This window comes from Aulonocara stuartgranti, assembly GCF_965226115.1.
Source record: "Aulonocara stuartgranti genome assembly, chromosome: 23".
In the NCBI taxonomy this organism is placed as follows: domain Eukaryota; kingdom Metazoa; phylum Chordata; class Actinopteri; order Cichliformes; family Cichlidae; genus Aulonocara; species Aulonocara stuartgranti.
The window spans coordinates 22,599,126-22,625,958 of NC_138958.1; the positions used below are offsets into that span (position 1 = coordinate 22,599,126).

The 26,833-nt window shown below is 41.6% G+C and overlaps 2 protein-coding genes across 9 annotated transcripts; one reads left to right on the forward strand and one right to left on the reverse strand.

Moving 5' to 3' along the window:
- Positions 1-2,165: 2,165 nt before the first annotated feature.
- igfbp5a (insulin-like growth factor binding protein 5a) lies at positions 2,166-10,148 on the reverse strand. 2 transcript variants are annotated; one of them, XM_082523786.1, is made up of 4 exons: positions 9,246-10,148; positions 3,497-3,726; positions 3,127-3,246; positions 2,166-2,998 (listed from the first exon to the last, which is right to left on the reverse strand). In XM_082523786.1, exons 1-4 carry the CDS (start codon positions 9,577-9,579, stop codon positions 2,867-2,869), a joined length of 816 nt encoding a protein of 271 aa, XP_082379912.1. In that variant the 5' UTR covers positions 9,580-10,148; the 3' UTR covers positions 2,166-2,866. The 2 variants fall into 2 exon arrangements, with proteins under 2 accessions (XP_082379912.1, XP_082379913.1); XM_082523787.1 differs by having other exon boundaries at positions 3,533-3,726; positions 9,246-10,147.
- Positions 10,149-12,087: 1,939 nt separating this feature from the next.
- LOC309700975 (uncharacterized protein) lies at positions 12,088-26,677 on the forward strand. 7 transcript variants are annotated; one of them, XM_082524914.1, is made up of 5 exons: positions 12,088-12,205; positions 12,943-13,022; positions 15,613-15,698; positions 15,778-15,871; positions 25,913-26,677. In XM_082524914.1, the coding sequence occupies exon 5, from the start codon at positions 25,945-25,947 to the stop codon at positions 26,434-26,436; it is 492 nt and encodes a 163-aa protein (XP_082381040.1). In that variant the 5' UTR covers positions 12,088-12,205; positions 12,943-13,022; positions 15,613-15,698; positions 15,778-15,871; positions 25,913-25,944; the 3' UTR covers positions 26,437-26,677. The 7 variants fall into 7 exon arrangements, with proteins under 7 accessions (XP_082381040.1, XP_082381037.1, XP_082381041.1 ...); XM_082524911.1 differs by lacking the exon at positions 12,943-13,022; XM_082524913.1 differs by lacking the exons at positions 12,088-12,205; positions 12,943-13,022 and adding an exon at positions 14,841-15,194.
- Positions 26,678-26,833: the final 156 nt, after the last annotated feature.

Genomic DNA, 26,833 nt, shown 5'->3' on the forward strand with positions numbered 1-26,833 from the left:
TTAGCACACACACACATACACACACACGTACAGTCACACTCAGGAACATGCACACATACTTTATACATACATTTACAAACAGTGGAAACAGCTGTCTGGAAAGTGAAAGTTCTATGGGTCTGTCTCAGCTTACACCAACATCAATAACAGAAAATTAAGAATGTGCATAAATCTGACAATAAGAAAACTCACGGGTTAAGATGGCAGGACCTAATGTCCTTCCTCATAAGGGCTTATTTATCAAAAATGCAACCTGCTTGGAACATCCTGTTTCACAAGCATACAAAGCTCGGCTGAGAATAGCACCAGCCACAAATAAGTTTAGTCCAAGTGCACTGGAGGACAAAAAAAAAGATAGACTTAGCTGACTAGGATGGAATTTTATAGGTTTCTTTTTCTTAGCTTGAGACAACCAGTTGAGATGAGGAAATTACTAGTCCCAGCGCAATAACAATCTGGCACATAACCTACCTCTGCTAAATTGCAAACTCTTGTTTTTGTACAAATTAAGCAATCAACAAACATAACTTGTTTAATTAGAAAGCGTTGGAGACACAGGTTTACTTCCTTTTTTTTTCTTTTTTCGATCCGCCAAGCTAACCAGCTGCTACCTCTAGCATCATATACAAAACAATGATCCGAGTCTATGCTACTAATCTTCTCATATAACTTTCATTGTCTCAGCCAAATAAATGTGCTGTGTTACTAAAATGCCAAACTTCATTAATGCTTGTCAGCTTCTCATAGCAAACCTTTTCATTTCTGAATCTATGTTGATCATAAAATTAGCTGCATGACTATAATGAAAAAAGTCGCTGTTAGCTTATTTTGAGCTACAAAAATGCCTAACAAGTACCAGTAGACTGAAGAAGTTACTTGGAAGTGATGAAACGTTTCTCCCACTGAAAACGCTACGTCCAGATGAACAGAATCAACCACTGTCACCTTTTAAGTGACAGTGGACACCTACAGCCAACTTAGTCACTGTGTCACAATGTGTATACATCCTTTAAGACACTTCCATGTTGTACATTATCTGCACTTACACTCTGCATTCATTTACACAGTGTAGAATTTGTGAAAATGTACAAGTTATCAGTCATTAGACCACAAAATAATACATTTTTCAACACTGAAGATATTCTTCTACATTAAATGCAGATAAATTAGTGCGTGGCGGATATAAGAGTCTTAAGACTGATCTCCATACCAATATTTGGCCAACGTATAGGGTGATATTTTCTTTACATTCAGATTCTCCCATCTCTGCTTCACCTATTTAAATTTAAATGTATTTTTATGCCATAAATTTTGATTTTATCCGGTCATTAAGTGATGACGTGACGAATCCTACTTCCGGGCCTAAAGTAGTCTGCGTTTAATATGGCTTTTGTGTTTTTAACATGTTTAATGTTATGTATTTTCTTCTATTTAATCTCAAAAAGCTCCTAAAACAGTCAGTGATCACTGTTGACCTCCCTCGGCTTTTATTACCGCTAATCATTTATTTACGCTCAGTTTTTAAAACCTTAGGATGTAACTACAGCCCAGCCAATGCAGCAATATATGAATGACTAACCTTGTATTGTGGATGGATTATCCCAGTTGTTCTCCTGGCTGAAGTCCTTTTACAGCATCCTGCCATGCGATTACATTTGTTCCTGACCACCGAGAAGACTCACATTAACTTTTATCGAGTGGAAAAAAAGTTAGCCTGTTTATATTATGCTAACATAGCTATGTCGCTAGCGGTCACGTAGCACATCATTATATACCAGCTAGCCAAACTTCAGTAACCCTACAAACGTCACTGCTGTTTAGTTTTCTGTCTTCATTTATGTTGGAAGTGATAACAGAGCTGTACGTTTTAATTTGTTTCCAAAACCCCGCAGTCAGGACATGCTATATTGTATTTAGATCGAAGCTAGCAAGCTAACTTCCTGCTAACTTCTAACTCCGTTAAATGTCATAAATTCCGTTTTCATGGATGCCTGGATGTTAAACTGAATTGTTACACCTGGTAGAGCAGAACGCTGATCATTTTATTAAAGATGAAAGACTTTAGACAGTTTTTCAACTCTCAGTAATGCCATAGTGATCGTTTGATATATGGACCTGCAGCGGAGTTTAGGCCCAGACACGGCTAGTGACGTCAGACTTAACGACCGGATAGGCAAATAGCTCATATAAATTAGTACCTGAAAAAAAAGCAAAAAAATTACCTGTGTTAGCAACCTAACTAGCATTAGTTATTTGTATTTCCCCCTGTATGCTCAAATTTTTAAGCATGATCAGACATTAACCATTGGGTACTTATAGAACCCTTAATTTAGCACTCAAAATAACAATGGAAGTTATGGAAGTACTTGATTTGTGACACAGTGAGTACTAGACGATATTCCCACTTAGCCACCTAGCATATTTATCATCACCATTGCAAATATATAGATATAAAAAAATATTGATATTTAGCCACATTTAAAATATGTCTTGTCTTTTTTTGGAATAAATTCTATAATAGTCGTAGCACACAACATACTGTCTCTATATGATCTATGGTTATGAAGAGATGAGGTGTTAGCTAACCTCAAAAATAGTACACAGTCAGTGGGAAGCCAGAATAGAGCTTTACATGTGCAGATTCACTTAAGCAAGCTTTTTGATTTGGCTCCCTTTACAAAATTACAAAAAAAATAATAAAAAAAAAATAAAAAATTAAAGATGATAGAATCCATCACACCTGAACATATACAGTATAAAACCATTTGTGCCATATTTTCCTGATTGTCAGTCATAAAGTGTGCTAGCTTGATTGGCAGGCTTTACGAAAAAAAAATAGGGCTCAATGAGTACAACCGGTTTGCCCTCATTCATTGCTGTTGTTGTCGAGATCTTTGCACTGCAGTTCTCCTCCAGCGTAGTTGATGCCGGGGATCTTGACGCCAAACCGGTCTACGCACCAGCAGATCCCCCTTTTGCGACCGCGAGATGGCTTGCACTGTGGGTAAAGAAAGCAAGACTGGAATAAAGAACTTGTTTTCCAATCATTTGTTGTGGCATTTTGACTTTGTTAGACTGTCAGATATCAAAGTAGCAGTGCACTCTAACTTTTTGATACATTTGTACCTGTTTGCGCTTGAAGAAGCCCTTCTTGTCACAGTTGGGAACATACAGTGAGAGAGCAAAGACCTGAGACGTGTCCTTCATGGCCTGGATGAGATTATCTAGTTTTCTTCTGCAGGGGCCCTAGAGTCACACAGAACATAAATCTAAATGTCTGCTTGATTACAATGCATATACATGCAAAATATTTCAATTCTGGTTAAAAATTATCTGGAAAATTTAAGAAGCCACATGCAGTGGTATGCAATATCTGATTTTGTAGAGCCAAAGTTTGTTCATTCAGAGGGAAAAAAAACTAAAAATAAAAAATTGCTCAAAATCTTGCAAAAAACCAACAGTCAGTGTTTTTTTTTTCTTTTCTAATTTTATTTACCTTGGTATGCATCTTTGTAATCTCTACATCACTTACAAAATGAGGATCCAGTTTATCTATGCTGAGTGGAGCCAAGTTGCTGGCAGGCCCAAGCTTGGCCAGCTGCTTCTTACGGTCCTTGGCCTGCTTCATGGCCTGGGCCTTGCGACTGCTAATGTGATCTCCATATAAGGGCACCTTTGTTTGTGGTGGGACTGGGACACGTAGCATGTCATCATGAGGCTGTCCACCTATTTGGGAGGCAACAAGACACAAAAGAGGTAGATCGTTTTAGTCGGCCCATAGGTATTAGTTTTCTGGGGGAAAAAAGTGTTATTTACACCAAAATGCATTGCGGCTATGGCCCCATGTGTTCCTTTGGTATAAAACATTTGCTATTTTTGGAAAATTTCGAAAGCCTTAAAAACCTGTTGTTGCTGGATTTCAGAGTCTGTTGGAGCATTATTACTGCCAACAACATAACACTGAAGAATGTAATTTAGCACAATAAAACTAACAGTTTTTGCACTGAACCAAAAAGTGTATTGCACCATGCTTGGGCATGTACAGATGCGTGTTTCTCCAAGGGCTAATAAAGCAGAAATACTCAATCTTTTTCTGGCATGTCCTGCTTTAGGAGCTGAAAAAAGTTCTGAGTTTCCCAACTCACTTTTAGTATAGTAACTGGTAGAGTCCCACCAGTATACAGGATTTTAAGACAGGTAACAATATCAATATTTGGTGATGTAAATATCCTATATGTCGGCCAATATTTTTTTTCTTTCAGGTACAGAAAGCATGCACAATTTCCCTATAGAAATGCTAAGTGAGTCATTAATAAGATAATGACACAATGTAGTTTAAAAATAATCTTATCATGGCAAGTTGAGGATGACTGTTTTTAGACTTTGTTCTACTCAGATCAGCTGGTTGTGTGTTTCAAAAACACGTTATGCCAATCGGGAAGTTGCATAGTGCCCTCTGGTGGACACACTGCACAACATCAACACTCATAACATAGTTGAAGGGTATTTCTTCCATCTTTTCTTTACTTTCATCAATCTACTTTTATAAATACAGATATAGTTAGATTGGCAAAGAGTGAATATATATCACAAACATCAAACAATGTTCTTACACATGTAACATATCTGCCTGTGTCAGAAACCTAGCAAGCATTAATCATTTGTGTTTGCTCTTGATGTTCAAATTTTTCACCATGAGCAGACATTAATCATTTGGTTACTCATTGAACCCTTGAGTATGAACACATTTATGCACTCAAAATAAAAAGTCATTTTATGATTTATTGGTATGAATAGATGAGGTGTTAGCTAACCTGAAAAACAGTACACAGTCAGTGGAAAGTGACTTATGAAGTGGTTGAATGGCAATTCTCGTGTTTCTTCTTTACATTTTAATTTTTAATTTTATCAGCTGTTATAAATGTCAGTAAGTGTCAAATAAATGCCAGCATGATGCTTTCAATAACAAAAAGTTTAACTAAATCTTTTTAATGCTGATCCTTTACACTAGGGCTGCACGATTTTGCATAAAATGAGAATCACGATTTTTTTGCTTAGAATTGAGATTACGATTCTCTCACGATTTTCTTTTCCAATATAAATATTTATTGCGCTTATTCGTATTCGCTAACTTCGTAACAGTTGAGACTGAACATAAAAACAATAAATAAACATAAAAACAACAAATGTCTCACATTTTGTTGTTGCCGCAAAATGTTGTACTGCTTGAAATTCCGTCTCCACCGTTGCTCGACACTGCGTGTATAGAGCAGGTAGTGCAACAATAGAAAAATAGTTGCGGGACGGCACTGTGTAGCGTTTGTCTAGGGTGTTGATCATTTTCCTAAATCCCTCGTTTTGCACAGTGTTGATGGGAGCCATATCTTTGGTCAGGTGATAAGTAATAGCCTCCGTAATGTCTCTGCCAATTTTAGCAGCCAGCTTCTGTATCACGTGGTATAAGGCTCCGCCCTTGTCATTTGTTGAGCAGGAAGAGTGAGCGCTTGTTTTCATGCAGATTACGTCCCGGATCAAAATGCGGTACAATCGTCGTCATCTTTTTTTTTTTTTTTAAATCATTGTCATTTATGAGATCGCACATAAATATGAATTGAGATCGCGATTTTCTAACGATTAATCGTGCAGCCCTACTCTACACCCCACAGTTTGGGAACCAAACAAACAGATTTGCAGCCCAACAACTGTAAAGCATGTCTCTGTTAAACATGGCTTCCTTTACTGCAAAAATTTGAGTCACACAGGACTACTGTTCAACATTTCATCTGCAGTCAGTAATGGTGGGCCATTTCCACTGGATGCTTACACGTTAAAGATGAAAAACAAAACAAAAACAGCAGTAGTAATCATTCCAACAAGTCAACAGCTGTAATATTAGTCCTGTGTGAACATGGCTCGACATGATGGGTCAAAATTAAGAGCACCATGACTTCCAACCTGGATTTGCAACTTCTTGAACTGCCAAATTAAAAAGCTCAAGAGGGCACAAGGCAGCAGTTTCCAATTTGGAAATGTCACAACACAACGTGATGATTTCACTTGCCCCAGCTAAATGCTTATTTAGCACAGTTAGTGGCTACAAGCCAGATTCAGATTGGATGTGTTGACATACGGGACAACATAAGCTACATTTATGGCAAGTCAGGCTGCCAGTTTGGGGTATATGTAGACCAGGGGTTTTAAAACTTTTATAGCAAGTGACCTAAATGAGATATTTAGTCTCACCCTGGCACCCATGGCCATGAAAACATGCTATTACCCTTGTCATGTGGCAAGCCACCAAAAAACAGCCGCAACCCATTTTGGGTACCAACCCCCACAGAAAGCTTCATGTACAAGTATCTTTCATCTGTGCAAAAACACTGCTCTGTGCTAAATTTTGGGGAGTCGCACAAACCTCAGCACTCGCCCCTCTCCCTTGTCCCCACCCTCAGCCGCAGTGACTGCACTGAGGCCAGAGTGAGTGACTGTGGCTATTTCCCCCCCCAAACAGCACTATAAACTGATATTTCATCGGGTTTCTATCCTGAAACATGCATTAACTTTGCATGTGTCCTAAGCCCTCGTTGGCCCATTTCCACTGCTGTGTCACGCACTTGTTTCCGCTTTCGTTTTGGCAGATTGAAAACTCCACATATAAACCTCTGTAGTTCTGCCAGTGACATGGTCGCTAAGCTACTAAGCTAACTGCGTGGTGAACTGAGGTCACTGTGTAGTTGCAAATGATGCTTAAAACCTCGATGACTGACGATGATGAAGCTCATGATGATGATGTCATCCATCCATTCCCCTTAATGACAGGTTCTTGGAAAAAAGAGATTCCCCCTAGTTTCCTGCTGACAATGTTTTTTTTCTCTCTCTTTCCCCAGGGAAATCTGAGGCAGCTCAGCGCCAGTATGTCCAATCAAGTCTTCACTTGCTAATCCCCAAGCTTGTCTAATCTGACGTGTGCTGACTGATCACATCTTTCACTTTTTTCCCCTTTCTTCCTGCCTCTTTTCCTCTTCGTGATCCTGGAGAGCTATGCAGCTCCCTGCAGGAATTAATGACTTAAAAAAATATTTTCTTCATCTTCATCTATCTAATCTTTCCATGTATTCTCCCTTGCCACATCTGTCCAGATGTTACTGTTAGACATCCTTTCAAATGTAAAAACTAGATTCTACCTATTTTTAGCTGTTGTTACAACTTAAATGCCAGCTTATGTCACAGGTTTTCTGCTCTCTGACAAACAGCAAATATGGAAAATATGGTCAGACTGCACACACGAACACTTGTGCATTAATATAGCTGTACATGCCTATTATGAATGCATATATGTACGCATATCCACAGCCCAGGGTTGTCAGGTGTCTGCAAAGCGTTTTTACTCTATGGGGCATGTGCTCATGGGTGTGCATGTGGGTTTTTTTGTTTAATTTATGTGTCAACAGAACGCCCAGCAGGAGATGGGGAGTTCATGATGAAGCTGACTGCCGGACAGACAGACGGGGGATCAGAAACCCACGCTCAGCCTGCATTCTGCTGAATCACTGCACAGCCGGGGCCTGCCTGCAGCGCCGAGCCGGAGAGAGGGGGAGGGAGTGGAGGGAGAAGACTGTGTATAGACGTGAAGAAGAGGAGATCAGGACGGGACTAACAAAGACTGACGAGAGGGAGCAAATAAGTAAAGGTGAACGGATCAATCCAGATATCCATAGTATCGATACCAACGCTGGTATTGGTATTGGATTGATACTAGTGATAGGATCGATGCTTTGCTTCTATCCTCTATCTTCAGTATGTCTTTCACTGAATTGTATTAAATTAATTATTGACAAATGTCACATGTATTTTATTTATAGCTTATGACACATTTAAAATAACAGGCAGATTTAGATAAAAAAAAAAAACAGTATCAAGATACATAAAAAGCTGAAAGGTGTGTTTTATTGTGGGAAGTAAAAATCACAGCTCTCTCTCTCAATGCACTCTTCTACATAAGCTGCTATTACAAATTAAATGTATCGGTATTAGTATCAGCAATATTGGCCCAGTCTTTGCTTGGTATCGATCGTATATCATACTGCACAACAGCACTGTAAGCAAATAATACATTTCTGGCTGAGGATCAAAGCTGACCTTCAGTTCAAAAGTAAGATTTTGATTCACGCTCTTTTCCCATTTTCCACCTCTTGTTACTGGACTTTATGCCAATATCACAGAGCAAGAAAATAGTTCAAGTTCTTTTTTTTTTCCTTGCTCAGCCCGCTGGCGTTTAAAACAGAGTAGGAATATTTATGTTTCCATTGAAACTCTGCAGGAAAAACGGAGCAAGAGATAGAATGGAAACGGTGAATCGTGGAGATGGTGGGATAGTGAATGAGGTGGCGGAGAGAAGGAGAAGAAGAAGAATAGGTTGGAAAAGATGTAGAGGGACAGCAGCCAGGCAGGGAAAGAGGAGAAGAAGGCTGTGTGTTGGGACAAAAACAAAGGTGGGTCAGGTGTGTGAGAAAAGGCACAGGTGGTAGACGAACTGACAAAAGAAAGGAAGAAAGGTCTAAAGACAAAAAAAAAAAAAAAGAGACAGGTAACCATAGAGGAAGGTATGTGGGCAAAACATGATTTCACACCTTGAAGACAATGAGTGCAAGCTAAGGCAGCTCTGCTGGAGCCACAGAGGAGCCCCGCTGAGAACCACCTGTAATCTTCTCCCTTTTTATTTCGTCTGACTGGAAGAGGGAGGGGAGGAGAAACGGGACGCCGCTGATTTAAGACTTGCAGACCCACAAGGGCCCTATAGTTGATCACCACGGGACACACCAACTGCTCAAAGAGTTCACGGGGGTCAGCTCAAGTGCTGAGGAGACTCCCATCAACCCCTCAGAAGCAAACTGAGTAGAAACAAAGTTGCAGGAGAGCGGAAAGCGCAGTGAGATTATTCATCCTTCTCGCTCTCTGAAAGGGAGTTTGTGCATCTCTTGTGGGCTTCATCAAAATTCCTGCACTGACAAGGGAGGAGTAACATCTCTCTCCAGCTGTTTACTATTTCTTTGCACCGTCAGATCTTTGGGTGAAGCAGGAATTCGGGCGATGACACTATCAGAGCTGTCACGGAGAACATGGAAGTGTTACTGCTGCGTAACCCACATTTCCCATTTGTCCCTTTATCTTTAAACTAACACACACAGCTCTAAGAGTAACCGCCTCTCCATGTTCCCTTCACAGGTAACCCTTCACAAGCCTACCTTTTGACGGATGCAGCAGTTTGTACAACTTCTCGTTCCTGCACACCCCGCGGCCGTGCAGGAGCGCGTGCAGCGGCTTCTCCTCTCCGTTCTTGGGCAGGCAGCGGAGCCCGCGCGTGCATGGCCCTGTGTACACACCGCACGGCTGGCCCTCTTCGAGCGCGCAAGTCATGCAGCACCCGCAGCCGGGCTCCTTCACCGGCTGACAGCCCACAGGCACCGGCGGGCACATGGACAGCACCTTCTGATCGCATGGCTCGCACGGCACGTAGGACGAGTCGCAGCCGGCGATGGTCAGCAGCGGAACCAGCAGGAGGGAGAGGCGCATAGGCATGGTGGGTGCGGGTCTGGAGTGAAACTGCGTGGATTGGAATGGAGTGGAGTGGTGACGAGTCGGTGGAGAGGAGTATCAGCTAAGCGTTGCGGAGAATCCTTTCTATGTCTCTGGTCTCAGTCCGAACATCAGGCGGGTGCGAGTCGCATCCACAGGTGCCTCTGCGCGCTCACTTGTGAGTGGCAGCGTATCCGATACTCGCGTGCTCTCTCACTCTGCCGTCCTCCTTAAAACCCCGCAGAGTTACCAAGAGTTGAAAAAAGAGCCAAACAAACAAATGAAATTATCCAGACACCACGTAAATCTCCCTTAAGTGATGCCCGGTTCCGTTTACGCGCAGGCTGCTCCTCTTCAAATAAAAAAAGGAAAAAAAGAAAGCCCGCTGATTCTCTCTCTCTCTCTCTCTCTCTCTCTCTCTGTGTGTGTGTGTCTCTCTCTCACTGTAGGTTACTTCGCCCGCGCAGATTGCGAGCAGAATGTATAATCTGCGGCTTTGAGCTTGCCTTTTAAAAAAGAAACTGCCAGAGGCGAAGCCTGTAACGACGGGCATGTCAAACAACGCGTGGAGGGGAGGAGGAAGGGGGGGGGGGGGGGGGGGGAATCAGAGGGAGGCGCACTTGTCAAGTCCGTGCGCTGAGATGCTGATTTCACAGGGCGGGTGCTGGCATGTCTCCAGATCTGCCAGACACTAGACGATGCTCCCGTAGGCGATTGAATGAGACCTTATCTTTCTCACTGCACAGTTGCCATTTAGGTATGGTCAGTTTGAAAAAATGAATAAGTCCGTTTAAAATCTAAAGCAGAGGTGTTAAACATAAGGCCTGGGGGCCTGAAGCAGCCTGGCAAAGACTTGACAAGTTTAGTGGACCCATTTTGAACTTTTAACTCTATTTTCAGTCACGGTCAAGTGTGTGGAAAACAGAGAGATAGGATCCAAAAGCAGGACTCAGCAGGCCATCTTGGAATATGCACAGTTTTGTTGCTCGAGCTCCTTGGCATGAAGGCAAATGACTGAATAGACAGGGTGCGTGTACACACAGGAGGAGATGATGACGATGACATGACAGAGACAAACTGAGGGCTTAAATAGACAGGATAGTGGAAGGAGAGGAAACAGGCAGGAATAACTCTAACTAATAAAATGGAGGAAGTAAACTACACATAATGGATATGTGACAGAAGACTATCACAATAAAACAGGAAACATACACGGGAAAACTAAACACTGACAAAAAGTCCATACTCAAAACGTTGGGTCAACAACAGCTCTGACCCGACTGCCACCCACACTACATCAAAGCAAGACATTTTCTCTAATGAAAGCTTTCTGTTCTAAAATTTTAAAATTAGAGGACAGTCTGTGCAACGATCTACCAGAACCTTATGTGTAACCTTTTCTATAGGTTTATCGTGTAGTTTCACCAGTCTGGCCCGGTCCACATCAAAGTGGGCTGTGTGTGTCATGAATTTGACATCCCTGATCTAAAGGAATTTCTCTGTTTTAGCATTTTACACCTGCTTTGCTTTCATAAACTGGTGAATTTGGCCTTTGAAGGATCCCAAACACTCTTCTATTCTCAGAGAAAACTCAGACTCGTCCAAAAGTTGCATGTGAAACGGGAACACATTTATAATTCCCCTCAGATATCGAGTCGGCCTCTGTTTTTGTGGCCAAGGCACTGTAGCTTTAAATATTTGCGAGATGCCTGTCTTAACAATAACAGACGAATTCTCCAGCAATGTGTGCTGCAAAGTGTCCAGATCAAGGCGAGCTGCACTCACGGTGACCTTATTTTATGTCTCAGCGAGGTCAGTGTCCACAGTGAGATAAGTAGTCAGCTCTCGCGGAGTGCAGAACGGTCGTAATTCACTGGATGTTTTGGCAGATAGCAATATATGCCTGAGGATTTCAGATGATGAGCATGTTTGTGTTGTAAGTAAACAGATTATCTGCACACACCAAGATGAATTCATTTAATGCCTCTGACCCCGGTCATGTTCTTCCTCTTGTTCCTCTTCTTATTACTGCATGTACTTTCTGGATTATTTAGCTTTATTTTTCCTCTTTGTTAACATCCTGTTAGATCTTAGTGTTTAAACTGAGGTTATGTGTCCCATAGCTGTATTAATCCAGATGTTTTTAGCTGAAACTGCCCTTTGAAACACCTTTATTCTTCCTCTTTCCCCCTCCTCCCCTTACCCCTCTTTGTGAAACTTTGTCTGCAAATTCTGCTCAGGTCTCCAGACCCCCTGTTTGTCTTTTCCCTTGACCTTTATGCTGTATCGGGTGACGAATGGCGTCACCTGTGGCGAAAAGTCATCTTGGTGTTGCCCACACCGTCTACCTGTGCAGACATGGAAAGAAAGAGCACCATTCAGATTGTGAAGCTTTAAAGGCACGTCTGTGCTTCGCAGGTTCCAACTGCAAAGATCTTCCTCACAAAGCTCACTCTCAGACTCAGCTGCACATCTATGATTCATAAATTGATGATTTATGACCCAGAGACACATTGGCAGAGCTAATATGTCTGCACTACTTTTTCTTTTGTTTCCAGATGTGAGACGGAGAGGATTTGTGGTCCAAGTGCATCTAGGGTTTGTGAACCAGAGTGCAGTGTCTGTTAAGGTTAGTCTTTCTATATAAATTAGCTCTGAGTCAGCTGATGTATATTGGCCATGTGATGCACAGATGGTGACTTTAGCTGCTCTGCATAGAAGGGCAAGGTTTAGATTTCCAGTGCTGTTAATGTTTAGGCCAAATTGCTGTATGTGCTGAGGATTCAGTCCCAAATCTTTAGGAGCCTAAGTTCCGTTAGCTACATGCTTTGCTTGTGGGGGTTAATTGGCACAGATAAGCCATGCTTTAGTACTTACAACTTTAGTCTTAATTCAGTTTGGTATGCTCGGTTCTGACTTAGTGAAATTTTTATCCACACCGGCACTCTTAGGGCAGGCACACACAGGAAGAGACTGGCAGGATTGTGGAAATCAGAAAACAGTGAAATTTAACAACTTGTGGCTGTAACAGGCAAAATAACTTCTGGTCAGTAAGTTGGTGGGTGCAGAGTTACAGTAAACAGCTCTCAACTTTGAGGTAGGGTGATTTAGGAGCAAAGAATTCAAAAACATAAACAAAAAAGACACCATTTATCCACGTGGACTCAATGCTTGACCCACTAAACATACTGCACTGTTTAGTTGTGTATTGTGCAGTCCAATAGATTGTGGACAGCTATCCAAACAACAGAAAAGTCATGCTAGGGAAAAGCATGGCTGCAGACCACAGTGTGACCAAAATTAATTTTACTGTGTGCAATAATCTACCAATCTCTTTCCCTTTGAAATGGTCTCTTTGAATTCGAGGATCAGATCTGCAATCAATCAAGGTCAGCTGTCATTTTCAAAGCAACTTTGGTGCATCAAGACATCAATGAAAAAAGGAGGTAAAATAGAGTCAGCTTACTATCGGTCAATCATTTTACAATTGTATGGTATCAAGCTGGCAATTGCATTCAATCTGTTTGTGATATAACGGCATTTAACTGTGATAAATTTGAAAAAAATCACAAATCTATTCCTAATCTGTTGCCATTTACACAGAAATGCACATCACAAGCTTACATTCAGGGTCCAACTTAGACTCAGAGATAGTTAAGACATTAAAACAAGAGTAACCAAGTGTAAGACCATGAAAATAATGAGAGTATAACCAGTTTACTGGAGAGAGACATGTTGCAGAGTTGAGCTCAGCTGAACATGCTTCTGTATTGGCAGTATTTTGGTAGACCTTGTGGAGTTATGGAGCTTTGTCCGTTGACAGATGGAGGTAGTGCCCAAAGTAAATGGTACACCTGGTCTGCATATTCCCTTCTCTGTTCTGGCTCACTTGTCAGCCCATCAGTATTTGACATATGCTTAGTTGAGCTTTGAAAACCCCTATCTGTAGACTCTCTGTAGGCAAATAACTATGCAAAAAGAAACACTCATGACAGCGCAAAAAAAGCAAGACCCAGACTGACTGCAGTGTGTTTGTAATTGTGCAACTAGTTGCAAATCTTCCCAATCTGTCTGAGAAGAACTGCACTCCTTCCAAGATGGTTGACTGGTTGCCTCTCAGACCTTTGCTGTAAACTTGTCACGGCTCAGCAGCCCAAGATGAGAGATTCAACCAGAGACTCAGGAAGTGATGAAAAAATAACTTTATTTATGACGAGGTTCACAAGGTAAACAGAGCTAAGGCTATGAAGTGAGCAGGGACTATAAACATGAACTATGAGAGGCTACATGTGGTTTAGCCCAGGAAACAAACAGCTGATCCGTCCTCCTGAAAGCCTTTGTTCTCTCTATATAGGTACATAAAGTCCTAACTGGACAGAGAGTATGTAGCCACTCCTTTTCAGAGGAGGAGAAAGGAGGAGGGGAAAAAAGCTTCTAGTTCAAATGGGGTGCATTGGAGATAAGGATTTTTGGGCACAAAGGCCAGATTTGGCCAGAGTGTGACTCTAGAGTTATCCCGCGTGAATTGGGTGCACTGTTTGTATATTGACAGTGCATAAATATCGCTGACACACTTCGCAGATCTAGTGGCAACCGATTTATATGCCTTGTTAGCCAGGGAGGACTGCAGATGACCAGATGACAGGGAAAGTTTCTGGTTTGGGTGGAGATGAGAAGCCACCAGATTCTTCATTGTGGGAATTTGGTAGAGGCCCTTCTTCTATATTCCAGCGCAGTCAAACGCCGCCGCTTCCTGCACAGGGTTGGGTGACGAAAATGGCTTTGCCCAGCAGCATGTGACCTCGTCCACGCATTCGGAGAAAAGCGGCAGTACCTGCTTAGTAACAAGCACTTTGCTTTGGGGAGCCTTTTACCCTGGTATCGTGAGGTGGAGGTCTCCGTTGTCACCATGGTCCATGGGATTGCCAGCTTTTCAGCTGCTCGTTTTGCAATGTCAAATAGCTCCATGCTGCGGGACTGTGTCCCAGGGTTATCACAATCGGCCCCTTGTGTCGCAGAATTCCAAGCAGAGGGGGCAAAGAAAACGTCACCATCCTTGTCCGAAACGTGATGTTCCGACGCTCCCTCAGAGGATTCGCTGAGTAGCTCGTCATTAACCTCGAGGGAATCAGGCAGCTTCGCCTCAAGGCTTCGCAGCTGACCTCGGCATTGTCCACCAACAGGAGGACGATATCCATCTCGCCCCAGCTGGTGCCTGGTGTGGCTGACAGGCTAGCCTTCGACGAAGGCTTTTCAGGGTAAAGCCTTCGCACACCGGGTTCACATGAATCCGGTGTGGAAATAGCCGCATGGGTGTGTTTCAGCCCGAGGCCCATCACACAAGCATCATGTGTATCTGAAGCTGAAATTTTGTAACTGCATGGGCAAATTCTGGGCAGTGGTTTGCAGTCTGCCATATTAAGGAAGCTTGGTGTAGGTAGCTTGGAATGGCTGGACAGCTAATGCTGATTTTATTTTATTTTATTTTTTTAAATCGGTCAGTTAGCTATGGTGAGCTAGTATGACCTAGCTAGTGTGGTGACTAGCGCTTGTGCTACTTGGCTTGGTGACCGTGTGAAGCAAAGACAGTTAGCTTGGTCAGCTAGCTGTTGTGCTAGGTGTGTGGTGCCAGCTAACACACTCTCCACTCTGTGGTGAAGAGCAGGCGACTGGAAACCGATAGCCGTGCTAGCGACCAAGGTGTTAGCTTGCTCACGTGGACAGTTAAGCTAGCACTCACGTTGACAGTCAGGAGAGATGAGGTTTCTGAGAAGTGAGAAGAGGAAATTGAATGACCGGTGACGCTGCGTCACAACCATTTATAGGGAGGAGGGTGGTCCCTCTCTGACGCAAGCATTACGACTGCCAGCCAATGCTGGCTGGAGTAATGACATAGAGGCTTCTGAGGACAACGCTGAGAGAGTGTTCCCCATAGTGAAAAACCGAAACAAATGTTTGAAAGACAAATATGAGACTCAGAGCTAAGAGGGAAGTGACAAATAACATGTGATGGGACACTATGATGGCTCGTTGCAGGAACTTGATGGGGGAAACTATGGCAGGTCAAGGGCATCGTTCGCAGGTGGAGAAGCAGGAGGGGAAGGCGAGAGACTGAGGTCTGGGTGAGTCCAAGGTTCCTAGCAGTTGGACAGGTAGGCAGGCAGGTGAGAGTGGTAGTAACTGAGAGGATTTTACCGGCAGCAGCAGGATGAAGGAGACCAGCGTCTAGGTGAGCAAGGCTATGGCGAGGTTGCAAGATGGCTTCCGTGAAGCGACTAGGAGACAGGAGAATGAGGTAAGTACAAACAGCATGAATAGCAAGGTTAACAAGAAGCCACACACTAACATGGGAACACAAGGAACACAAACTGAAGAAGATGTACAGGAGTGACAGCAGACACAAAATTTTTGTTATTTTTTTACTATAATATTGTACTGCCAAATTGCCTTACATTTTGATGATCCTTTAAATCAGGGGTCTCAAACTTGCGGCCCGCGGATTGATGTGAAGAAATATTTTTAAAAAATTATTATACAAAAAATTATTTAATACTACGGCAGAATGTTACAGGCATGGCCCTTTAAGACTGTAGCCTCATGGGCGGTGTAGTTCTTGCTGCAGGGAGAACGCGTGGGACCTCCCCTCCCGCTGTGTGTGTGTGAGCGTGAGGGAGGGAGAAAAAGGAAAGTGAAAAGTACAAGGTGGTACCGAGCAGAAACGGGAGATGGAAGCATGTAAATATAAAAATAACCACTGCAGCCAAAAAGAGTGCCTGACGAGCCCAGTAAGCTATTAAGACTCGATTTTACACTGTGTTCGTGTTTTCCTACAAAACAATAAAGTTCTGCTGGAGCAGCCTTTCAATGCCTCTTTCTGTCTCTCGCTAGCAAAGTTGACCCAGACAGTAAAGCTAGTTCCCGGCTACGAGCCCGATACGGAACCCAAAGTATTAGCCAGAGGTCTCCTTACCACGGTTCGGAGCCGAGAGTGCAAACATGTTGAGGGATTGGCTGTGTTAGTTCAGTGAGAGATTTATTTGGAAAGAAAAAATTTTCACTTGGAGTCAAAAACTAATGTGTACGCTTATGCCTGCATTTTTATTTTGTTAAATACAAACAAAATTGTAGCAAAGGTGCTGCCACGTGTCTGGCCAGAAAGAGCTGTTTATTTGGTAGTTCAATGAAACTACTGTACTATACTGCTGAGTGACTGTCTTCTGCTCATCAAAGACATTTCATTGCAATGTTGACCCTGCACTAACTTGCGGATGACAAATGAAACTGAAAGGCTTCAGATAGTTAAGAGTGAGAAATAAATTGCCTTCATGTTTGCAATTTTGTCTTGTTACACAATATTTCGAATTAAATAAAAAAAGAAAAACACCACATTTTAGGAAATATTAGTGGGTGTTTTCGTGTTTGTTTTTTTGTACTATTTGGACACTAAAGTGGCCCTACAATGAGATGACGGTGCCAGAAGTGGCCCACGGCTCATTTGAGTTTGAGACCCCTGCTTTAAATGAAAGCAGGGGTGTATAGGGGTGTGGAGGTGTCATGATTTGGGCTTGTTTTACTGCCATAGGACCTGGACACCTTGCAGCCATTGAGTCGACCATGAGCTCCTCTATATATCAATGTATCATGAAGTCAAATATGAGGCCATCTGTCTGACAGCTAAAGTCTGGATTAAACCGGGTCATGTAAGAGGACAATGGTCCCAAGCACAGCAGCAAATCTACAGCATACTGAATCTGATTGAAATATTCTGGCAGGGCCTAAAGAAACCTGTGCATAAATGAATGCCTGCTTACTTCATTGAACCAAAGTTGTTTAAAATTATTGCTGCTCAAGGTTGTTCTACAAGCTACTGAATTGTTTTTATATGAGAACATAGAGTCCTGTGGAAACTTTCTTTTTCTCATGAGTGTTTATGGACGGCCAAATTGCTGTCAAAAACCAGCTGGGTAAACTACATGATTGTGTGATGTAATGATGTAACACACTGAATTGTCATTTTTGAGGTCAAGAGTTGACTTTGACCCTCTTTTGATAGAGTTTGGTATTGCCATGCACGTTTCCAGAGGCTACTAGACAAAAAAAATGAAACTTATTTCCCTATAAGCTGATGCAAATTATTCCAGGTTGCCATTATTTTATCTAGACTCGAAGTTTAGCCTTATTTCTACTTTGTCTTTGATTTTAGGCCAACCTATAGCAATAAATATGTTTGACCTCAAATGCATTTAGTTTAGTTCAAGTCTCTGTGAGTCCAGATCATGTCATTTTGTGTGGAAGTAACGATTCATTTCCTGCTGCTCTGTTGTCTGAACTGGCTGCTATAACTGCACCAGTACTTTGACTTCCCTGAGAAAAAAATTTCCAACATTGGAAACTAATTTTAATAATTTGTTTGATTTAAACTTGTAGTCTCAGTTTCTGTGAATCAAGGGAATGTGTCATAACCTGAGGAGATGCTCGCTTGAATCACAGTCAGGAACAGAAAGGTAGTGTGCATTAAAAACACAACCTCCAGCCAAATGATGTCACCCTCCACATGCTTGGACACTCCCAACTCTGCAGTGCTGGTTTGCATCCAACTCCTATAGCAGCAGTAAGAGAGAAAAATAGGTCATGTGTGCAGTAGAGAAAGAGATGTATGTACATGTCATACTCTTAAGAAACTCATGGCAGAACAACCGCCCACTACAGCCTGGGCCTCAGAACCTCCACCACTCACTTTTGCTTTTTTATGTCTTCATTTCTCAGACTTTTATTTCCCAATGGAAGAAGATTTTAGAGCATCAAAACATCCTTGCACTGAGCTTAGCATATTTATTTTGCATTCAATAATGTTTTTGTTATAAATGTGTCACTTCCCTGTGACATCATCAGGTTTGGTTGTCTTGTGAAAAAGATTAGAGCAGTTACTAAAACTAACTTCCAGGTCTGTCACATCGATGCTAAATCACTGTGACAAATTATGTCATAGCTGAACAGCCATTGCTAATGATGATGATGTTTACAGTGACAGGCTCTGTCACTGATTGTTGAGCAAAAGGGACAAATCTGAACTACAATGTGTAAAATTTGCCACTGCAGACCTGGGGGGGTGAGAGGGTGTGGGGGTAGTCTATGACAGGGATCTCTGTGGATTCCCGAAAACTTTGAAAGGTTTCTTTACCATTGTTCGTCTTCTGTCTGCAGTTTGGCTTTCATAGTCTGACCTAGTTTATTATCTGTTAAAAGACACTGCATGCACTTGTTCTGCACTAGACAATGGATCTTGAGCCAGCTTGAGCGACGTCTGAAGAGAGGAAATGATCAAAAGCAGAGAAAAGAAGCAACCTCAGCACAAAATAGTTTGGAGAGGCGATACAATCTATGGCTAAGTGTCTGATTTCTTTCTATCCCCAGGGAGAAACAAATATGCCAAAGAATCTTTGTGAAAGTGATACTTTCAGAGTCTGCACTGTAAGATATTTTGTGGTGCCAAAGCACAGACTGACATCAAGTCAATCATTTTTACATAAATGTATTAACCACAGACTGTACAAAGAAGATGTGCCATTCTGTGTTGTTATACAAGCATCAATGAAGTTTATTTGCAAAGCCTAAAGCTTAGCAGTTTTGAAACACAACATTACAAACATGTGAAACTAAAGGTCACTGCATGCTCGCCCCCTGGTTTGTCCTGTTTTGAGACTCAAATGAGAACATCAATTCAAAGAATGAACTTCTTGTTGGATTCAGAATGATATGGAATTATTAGCTGAGCTCATAAAGTCCTAAGGAAAGTGTTTAATGAAGTCTCACAGATTAGAACTTTTTGCAATCAGAGTTACACCCTGCTGGCCATTAGAAAAAATGCCAATTTAAGGCAATTCCAGATTGTTTTTTTTTTTTTTTTTTTCTAGCTCTGGAAGCAACTTTCATCTGTTATATACAGTCATATTAACATTAAAAAATTATTGGACCTGGATGATTTTTTCTCTCGAATCCATAGACAGTAAATAAGGCAGATGTATTTACTGTCATCTAATGCTTTTGGACTTTTGGTGGTGTTTTGGCTGCTTCCATGTTTGTTTTTAGCTTACATGGCGTATATGGATGAAAGGGTTGCATGCTGAGTTAGAAGGTAATACTAGCAAACTTGGTTAGCTAGATGAGATGCAGGGATCCAACCTACAGACTCATATTGACTAATTAGTGCCAAATGATAAACTTATAAAACAGCAAAAACTGAAGCAAAAACTCATGAGACACAGCAAGCCCAAATTAGTTTTTGCACCAATCTCTAAATATGCTTTCTAATCCTGTAAAGTTGGCCATTTTAACAAGAGGATCTGTTATTGTCTCATGTCCTTAGCTACTCATGTTAAAATATCTAATGTGACAGCACAATTGTTTTTTGTCACTATAGCTAGTGTCCATCTAGCTCAAAAACAACTTCAGGAGAATTTTTATTCATATTATTTACTTGATTAAATTTATTTAAGTCTACACTTTGCAGTATTATCATTAGGAGGCTGGCTGCTTTAACACATGATTGTTTGACAGCTATCTACTAGGCATGTACAATTCTAGCATTCGTGTGTTAATATTTGTTTGGATTTAGCAGGTATATGTGTCTGTCCTGTGTGCATATATAGTCAGTGGATAAAGCCAGGGCAGCTAGCATTAGCAAAAAACTTAGCACTCAGCTTCTTGACTAAATATTGTCACTTTTGGCTTCAGAAAAACCCAAGATGCCAAACTTGAACCAAAACATACAATTTATAAATATTTTGAACTTTCACAGTCAAATTGTGAAACTGAACAAGGAGCACACGATAATCCGTGAAACTGACAGCAGGAATTGGTAGGGTTAATTATTTAATTACTAATTGTTGTTGTTCAAACATCTTTACCAATGAAAAGATGAAAACTATGCAGTGTAAAACAAATATACATACCGGTACAAACTTTTTGGATGCATTTAAGTGAAAATCCCCTATGTATGAAACCCATCTATAATCAATGCAAGACTAAAAAGCTTCTGCTGGTGTTAATCTGTATGGAGCTGACTGTGGCTTGAAAGATGACTAATATCCATGACTTATGCATGCCACACCACACAGTCAGAGCTTACTGTAAGCGACAAAACCGAGTAAACAGCTGCAAATGTGCTGAGGCAGCTTGTAATCCAGAATCATTTCCCAGAAGAATTAAAAGAGTCAGAGTTAGATACACAAGGGCTAAATTTCCAAGAAATGCAAGTGCGTTTGAGTGGATTGAAGATGAAGTACAGGTTGAGCTGATGGATGCCACAGTAATCCAGATATACTTTATACCTTCAATATCCCTCATGGCTCTTTGATGACAAACAGATGAAACATTATTTAGTCTCTACTCATCTCTTCCTGTTGACCAGGAAGTGTTTAGCAGCGGCTGTTTTTAATTAATGGGCAAGTACCTTGAGCGGTGATTAAGCTCAGTGTTACCTACAGAAGTTCAAGCATCACTGAATGAAATTCCCAGCAAAACCTGAGCCACACCACATCAATGGCTATGCAGCACTGGTGACAGTATCTGGACTGAAGAAAAAACAGCATAAAGTGCTGTTTACAGCCTACAGTAACGATAAAAGGAAAACAATTCTTCTGCCAATCCATATTTTTTTCTGCCTTTTACCGTAATGAGTCTGGCTGCGGTTTCTCTGATTCACAAACTTGTTAAGATGACAGTGCACTTCTTTGCCCCCATGACACGGCAATTACAGTTGCCAATGCCAAATTACATGGCGCATATAGAGTGTGTTTGGGAAATGTAAGCCGCATAATCGGCAGGGTGCTGTGATCTGCATGGAGAACTATAGAGCAAGGCAAAAGGTGGAAAAACAAGCACAAGTGAGACGTTTAAAGAGCTCCGTAGGCTGCAGGGTTTGGTGAGGGAGGATTATAGAAAGCAGTACGTGAGATGGAAGATTGGGTAAAACCCTGTCAGCACATCTGTGTGGCCCTGGCAACTGTGGATGGGACAAAGGAAGCTCATTGGATCCAGATGTTGGAAAAGCTTTGGTTCTCCTGTGCCCTGGCGACTCTGCTTAAAGAACAAGTGCCTTTTTTTTTTTTGTGAATTCATGGAACCCGAATATTCAGATCTGGCGGAAGATTGTTTCTTTTGTAACACGAGCTGCATCTAAACGGCTTGCAGCGAAGACAAATTGTGTCAGGTTGTCTTTCACTCAGAGGGAGGTAACTTGGATTTGGCTCACAACAACCAATGCTGACATGCCATAAGAGAATTTATACCAAACTCTCTTTAGGAATTTCTGCGTTTCCAGTATCCCGCGATGAAAAACTCCTAAATCTAATGTGTTTTCTCTGAAAGTGCACATTCTTATCAGTGTAATTTACAGCTAAATTCAGGGCTGGGTCACAATGCTCTGCAATTCTGCCCTAGCACATGTTAAATCAGAAAATATAAAAACATTTCTTGGAATAAAACGATTTTTGGACCCCTTGTTAGAATTATTATTGAAATGAAAATGCTTTCTCAGAATTTGCGGCTTCTATTTGTCTGCAGTTTGGTATGCAGAAGTTGTCCCAGGAAAATATCGATGAGTTTGGCTGGAAGATGCTCTCCGAGGAACTGTTTTGATTTACAGCGCTGAGGTTTTAGCCCTTGTTGTGGGCCTGCACAGTTTGAAGCTGCGGTCACGCTGGCCTTTCCCACAGGCGTCCATGTACAACGCAATGAGTGATGGTTACGTTTTAGCAAAGGGTCTTTCCCAGAATAAGTCCCGCTGTGGTTTTCATGGTCAGTGTGATTTGGCGAGCCCAGGCTAACTCCTTCTGGTGTTGCTCACGTTTTGTACTTCATTTGAGTCAGTGTGTGCACATAATGAAGTGCTTCCTCCAGATGACCTCTTCATTTTAAGATGGCTTGTTTGCAGAAACAAATAAGTCTGTAGAGTGGCACACTGATAAAGCAGTCATCCATAGCTGTGGGGCCAATACTAAATTGCAATGAGCAACATGCAACTGCAACATCGATTTGCTGTATTGGAGGAATGTAAATTAAAACATAGTCCAAGTTTCAGTAATTATTGAAATCAATCAATTAAAGTCTCTGTCTGTCTGTCTAAAAAAAAATCAAAATATCACATCCCAAGTCCCACATGGCCTTTACATACTGAATTCAGGACAGACACTGGATAATGAAAAACTACCATTTAACAGAAGGAAACCTTAAGCATAATGAGTGAGACTCGTGTAGCCTTCCCGACACAACGATCTCTAGGGTTTTCAGAGGATGGTTCTCTGAGTAAAAATGTCCTCTGAGTGAAAATGTTATGTTGATGAAAGAGGGCAATGGCTAGCCTGCTTGACATAATAGAAAGGAAATAGTAACTCAAACTCATTATGGAGAACTCGATTTCCGCTGAAATATTTGGTTGAATCTGATTTAAACAACATGAACGCATGGATCCATTCTGTGTTGGATCAAGAGTTCAGGTGTAAGCTTTACATGTAATGTGCTAATTCATTTATAATCAGATACTGGGGAAAGGCTGGTCATGGTCAATGCTAGGTTACATCTAGTGTACCAGTAACTGGTTGCATTTTACTTGGACTTTGCTATGCTGCCCAGCGTCTGTTTTGTACATGTTCCCATGTATAAAATTGTAAAATACCATATTGGTGAATTTAGATTACACTCACATAATCTTACTTGGACTTATAATAACTGCCTGTTTGTCTCTTCAACTAAAAACAACTAAAGCGCCTTGGACAATCTCCTTGTGTGCTTCATATCCTGTGTTCTACCTCCTCAGAGTCTCAGTTTTTGCACCAATAAAAACATAAATAACCCGAGGCTGTGTCTTCACAATGCAGGACTTTGTGTCTTCAAACTGGGGCAATAAAGCAACTGTGTAATCAGGTTAATCAGGTTGATTCCTGTCTCAATTAGGCCTGGGTAATTGCGAAAAAGTCAAAATAGTTGAATCACCCTTTGAAACTTGCTGACGCGGGAATGGCAACACACCTAACTGCAACCTTCAATCAAGCAGTAAATATGTCAGATTAGAACGCTCATAAAGCAACACCCTTCATTTAATCTACTTTGACTATAGTATAATATTATATAGGCGGCGTAGTCTTAAGTTTGAGTCAAAGGAAAAAATGCGCCGCCTGCTTTGGGGCAGATGTGAAATGAAGCCCTGATTTTGCTTTGACGCACAATTTACCTTTTACATAAACTTTTTTTGCTGTCTTTTTTAATCCTGCGTACACACAAAACTGCAGAACAATGCAAAACGATTTCTTAGAAAACCATTATTTTTCTATGTAGTTTCACGCTTTTTAAGGCTTGATATAAGATAATTTTTTCAGTCTTTCAAACTCAGCAATGTTCTATCAGCTCTCCTGTGAGTGCGGGCTTTCATAAACACTGGTACACTTGTTTTACACCCTCCGAGGTAAATTATCTCCAGCAATGTTGACTTGTGTATAATTATGTGTGGAGCACAATCTAGTGGTTTATTTTACAACCCTGGCACAGTTTGCGTCAGGTAAGTCATGTCAGCAATACAAGAAATCCTGCTTTTGCCAGTGTCCTTAGGAATCATGCACATAATGTCAAGGTGAGCGGCCAAGGAGACCAGCATGGCAATTGGCAAGAGGGAAAAAAAACGTTTTCCGTGAGCGTTGCAGATTTCTATCAGAGGTGCTGAGCTTGTCAGCTCAACATTTTGGGCTCCAAGGTATTGAGATAGTACACTGATGAGAATCATGGAAATGTGCATGATGAACACTGTCGCCCTGCACCGTCAAGTATCAGATATGTGCACTGCACCCGCTTCCAAAAATCATCAGGACTGAAACTCTTCTTCTCATGTCTTCTCTATGAGCTGCTGCCAAAGCCATGTCTATTCCAGGATACATGATACTGTAACAGACTTTGTTAGACTTGAATGAGGGAGTTGTATTATCTAGACAGAAAGAGATGAATAACAAGGGAATGAATTTCTTTAAATGAACATCTTAAAGAGCACGCTTTCAAGAAAGGTGACTGCAGAATCTTGCCAAATCTATCTTGAACATGGAGTTGAAAAATTATCTCTCGAAGCGTTGTGTGCAAAATAGAGAGAGTTCTCAAAGTTCTTTGCTACAAGTTTTAGTCACAGTCATCGTACAGGTACAATGAATGGAGTGAAAGAGCGGGGCCCTGATGATTCTGTGTTAAGGTTTGGTTGAATTTTTGCATCAATTTTAGAATGATGCAAAGATTTGTACAGATGTGAAAGTGCAATAAAACCATTTTATCTCTAAAATCAATGAACAATTGTTACTGAACAAATAACGGCGATTTCAATATTGATTAAAAATAACTGTGATAATTATTTTGGCCATAAACATACAGTCCTGATAGACAGATTTTAACAGATGTATGTTGGCTCTGAGAGATCACAATGCTGTGCAACCTAAGAAAACACCAGAAAATAAGAAATTGCTGAAAAAGCTCACAAAACAGAAGGGAAGTGATTTAGGGGAGACAATAACGTAGCGAAACAGCTGTGGACTGCACCGGGACACGCTGAAAAGAAGGGCAGGATTCATCAAAGTTGCGAAGGAGAAAAACTTTATGTAATACTGTAGATAGATGCTTGCTATTAGTCACTTCTGCAGCTTGTTAATTCACATTTTTGTCTGTCCTAAATCACTTTGTTTTGTTTTGTGAGCCGTTTTCTTTTTAGTTCTGTTGAGTTTTATTAAACCTATGTTGAGATTTTTCTACTTCTGTTGTGTTTTGTGTGCCATATAGATGAGTATATGGCATTGTTTGTAAATGGTGTTTACAATCTACTAGTGCTAGTGTTACATGACATTGTTAGGCATAAGCTGATGAGAACTCAATTTTTAGTGGTGTTAATGTCTTAACCAAACTGATAAAATGATTTCTGATCTTTTTTGTGGATTTAACAACAGGGACACACGGTTTCACACTTTCTTCTTGTGCACTTTTAAGTCGTAAATTTCTCTGGTCAACCTCTTTTTGTTTTTCTTCCTCAGTCAAGTGCTGACCTACAGCATGCTTCACTCGTCTGAAAAGAAAAACAATGCTAAACAAACCTTTCACTAAGCTGTCACTGACACATCTTAATACCCTCTACAGCCGTGATTTAATGACATGTCATGAGAGCAGCCTGAGTCACTCTTCTTGGCCGAGACGAGCTTCTTACAATCACACTCTGGAGTTGATAGAAATGTGTCAGAGGGATGTGCCTTTTTCCTCGCTGCACACACAGAGCTGCTCTTGTTTTTTGCTGAAGCCGGATGTGTGTTGTCTGCAGGTTGATAGCTTTGTGTTGCGTAAAGGAGTTACATGGGTGCCATCTCCAACAACGATGAGGCGGCCTCCATGGATGAAGTGAAGAATCTGGCATCATGGTGCCAGGACAACCACCTCCAGCTGAACGTCGGCAAGACCAAGGAGCTGGTGGTGGACTTCAGAAGGGGTCAGCACAGAGACTACAAGCCCATCATCATCAATGGAGCTCCAGTGGAGAGGGTGCAGTCCTTCAAGTATCTTGGTGTCCACATCTCCTCAGACCTGACATGGGCTGCCCACATTCAGGTCCAGACCAAAAAGGCTAGGCAGCGCCTGTATCACCTACGACAACTGAGGAAGTTCAGGGTCTCTCCAAAGATCCTCAGGATTTTCTATACAGGCGCTGTGGAGAGCATCCTCACACAGAACATGACATCATGGTTTGGACCAAAAAGCTCTCCAGAGAGTGATCCGTACAGCAGAACGCTGCTGCAGGATTGCTCTCCCCCCGCTTCAGGACACCTACACCAGGAGATGCCGGACTAGAGCAGCGCAGATACTGAAGGACCCGTCCCATCCAGGCAACAAACTGTTCCAACTTCTGCAATCTGGTAGAAGGTTCCGCATCTTCCGGACAAGGACAGAGAGACTCAAGAGGAGCTTCTATCCCCAAGCCATCCGTGCCCTAAACACACACACCCGCCCTCTCACATCATCTATAATTGACTGAGACAGGACTCTTCCAGACACTAAACCAAGGCACAATGTACATTCCAAATTCCTTTCATTTTAAATATGTCTATATTGTCTATCCTGTAAAATAGTCAGATGTCTATTCATATTAATGTACAGAACTCACCTGCTTGCTGCTACTACTGCACATTCACCCAATGTATATACTACATATATCTATATATCTATATATATCTACCTATATATATAT

Bases quoted from the DNA above. Each gene is read 5' to 3' on its own strand.
- igfbp5a (XM_082523786.1), bottom strand. From the start codon at position 9,579: ATGCCTATGCGCCTCTCCCTCCTGCTGGTTCCGCTGCTGACCATCGCC. The intron at 3,727-9,245 runs GTAGGCTTGTGA...CCTCCCAAATAG, and splicing joins ACTGCTGCATCCGTCAAAAG to GTGGACAGCCTCATGATGAC. The intron at 3,247-3,496 runs GTAAATAAAATT...GTGTGACTCTAG, and splicing joins TTACAAAGATGCATACCAAG to GGCCCCTGCAGAAGAAAACT.
- LOC309700975 (XM_082524914.1), top strand. From the start codon at position 25,945: ATGGGTGCCATCTCCAACAACGATGAGGCGGCCTCCATGGATGAAGTG.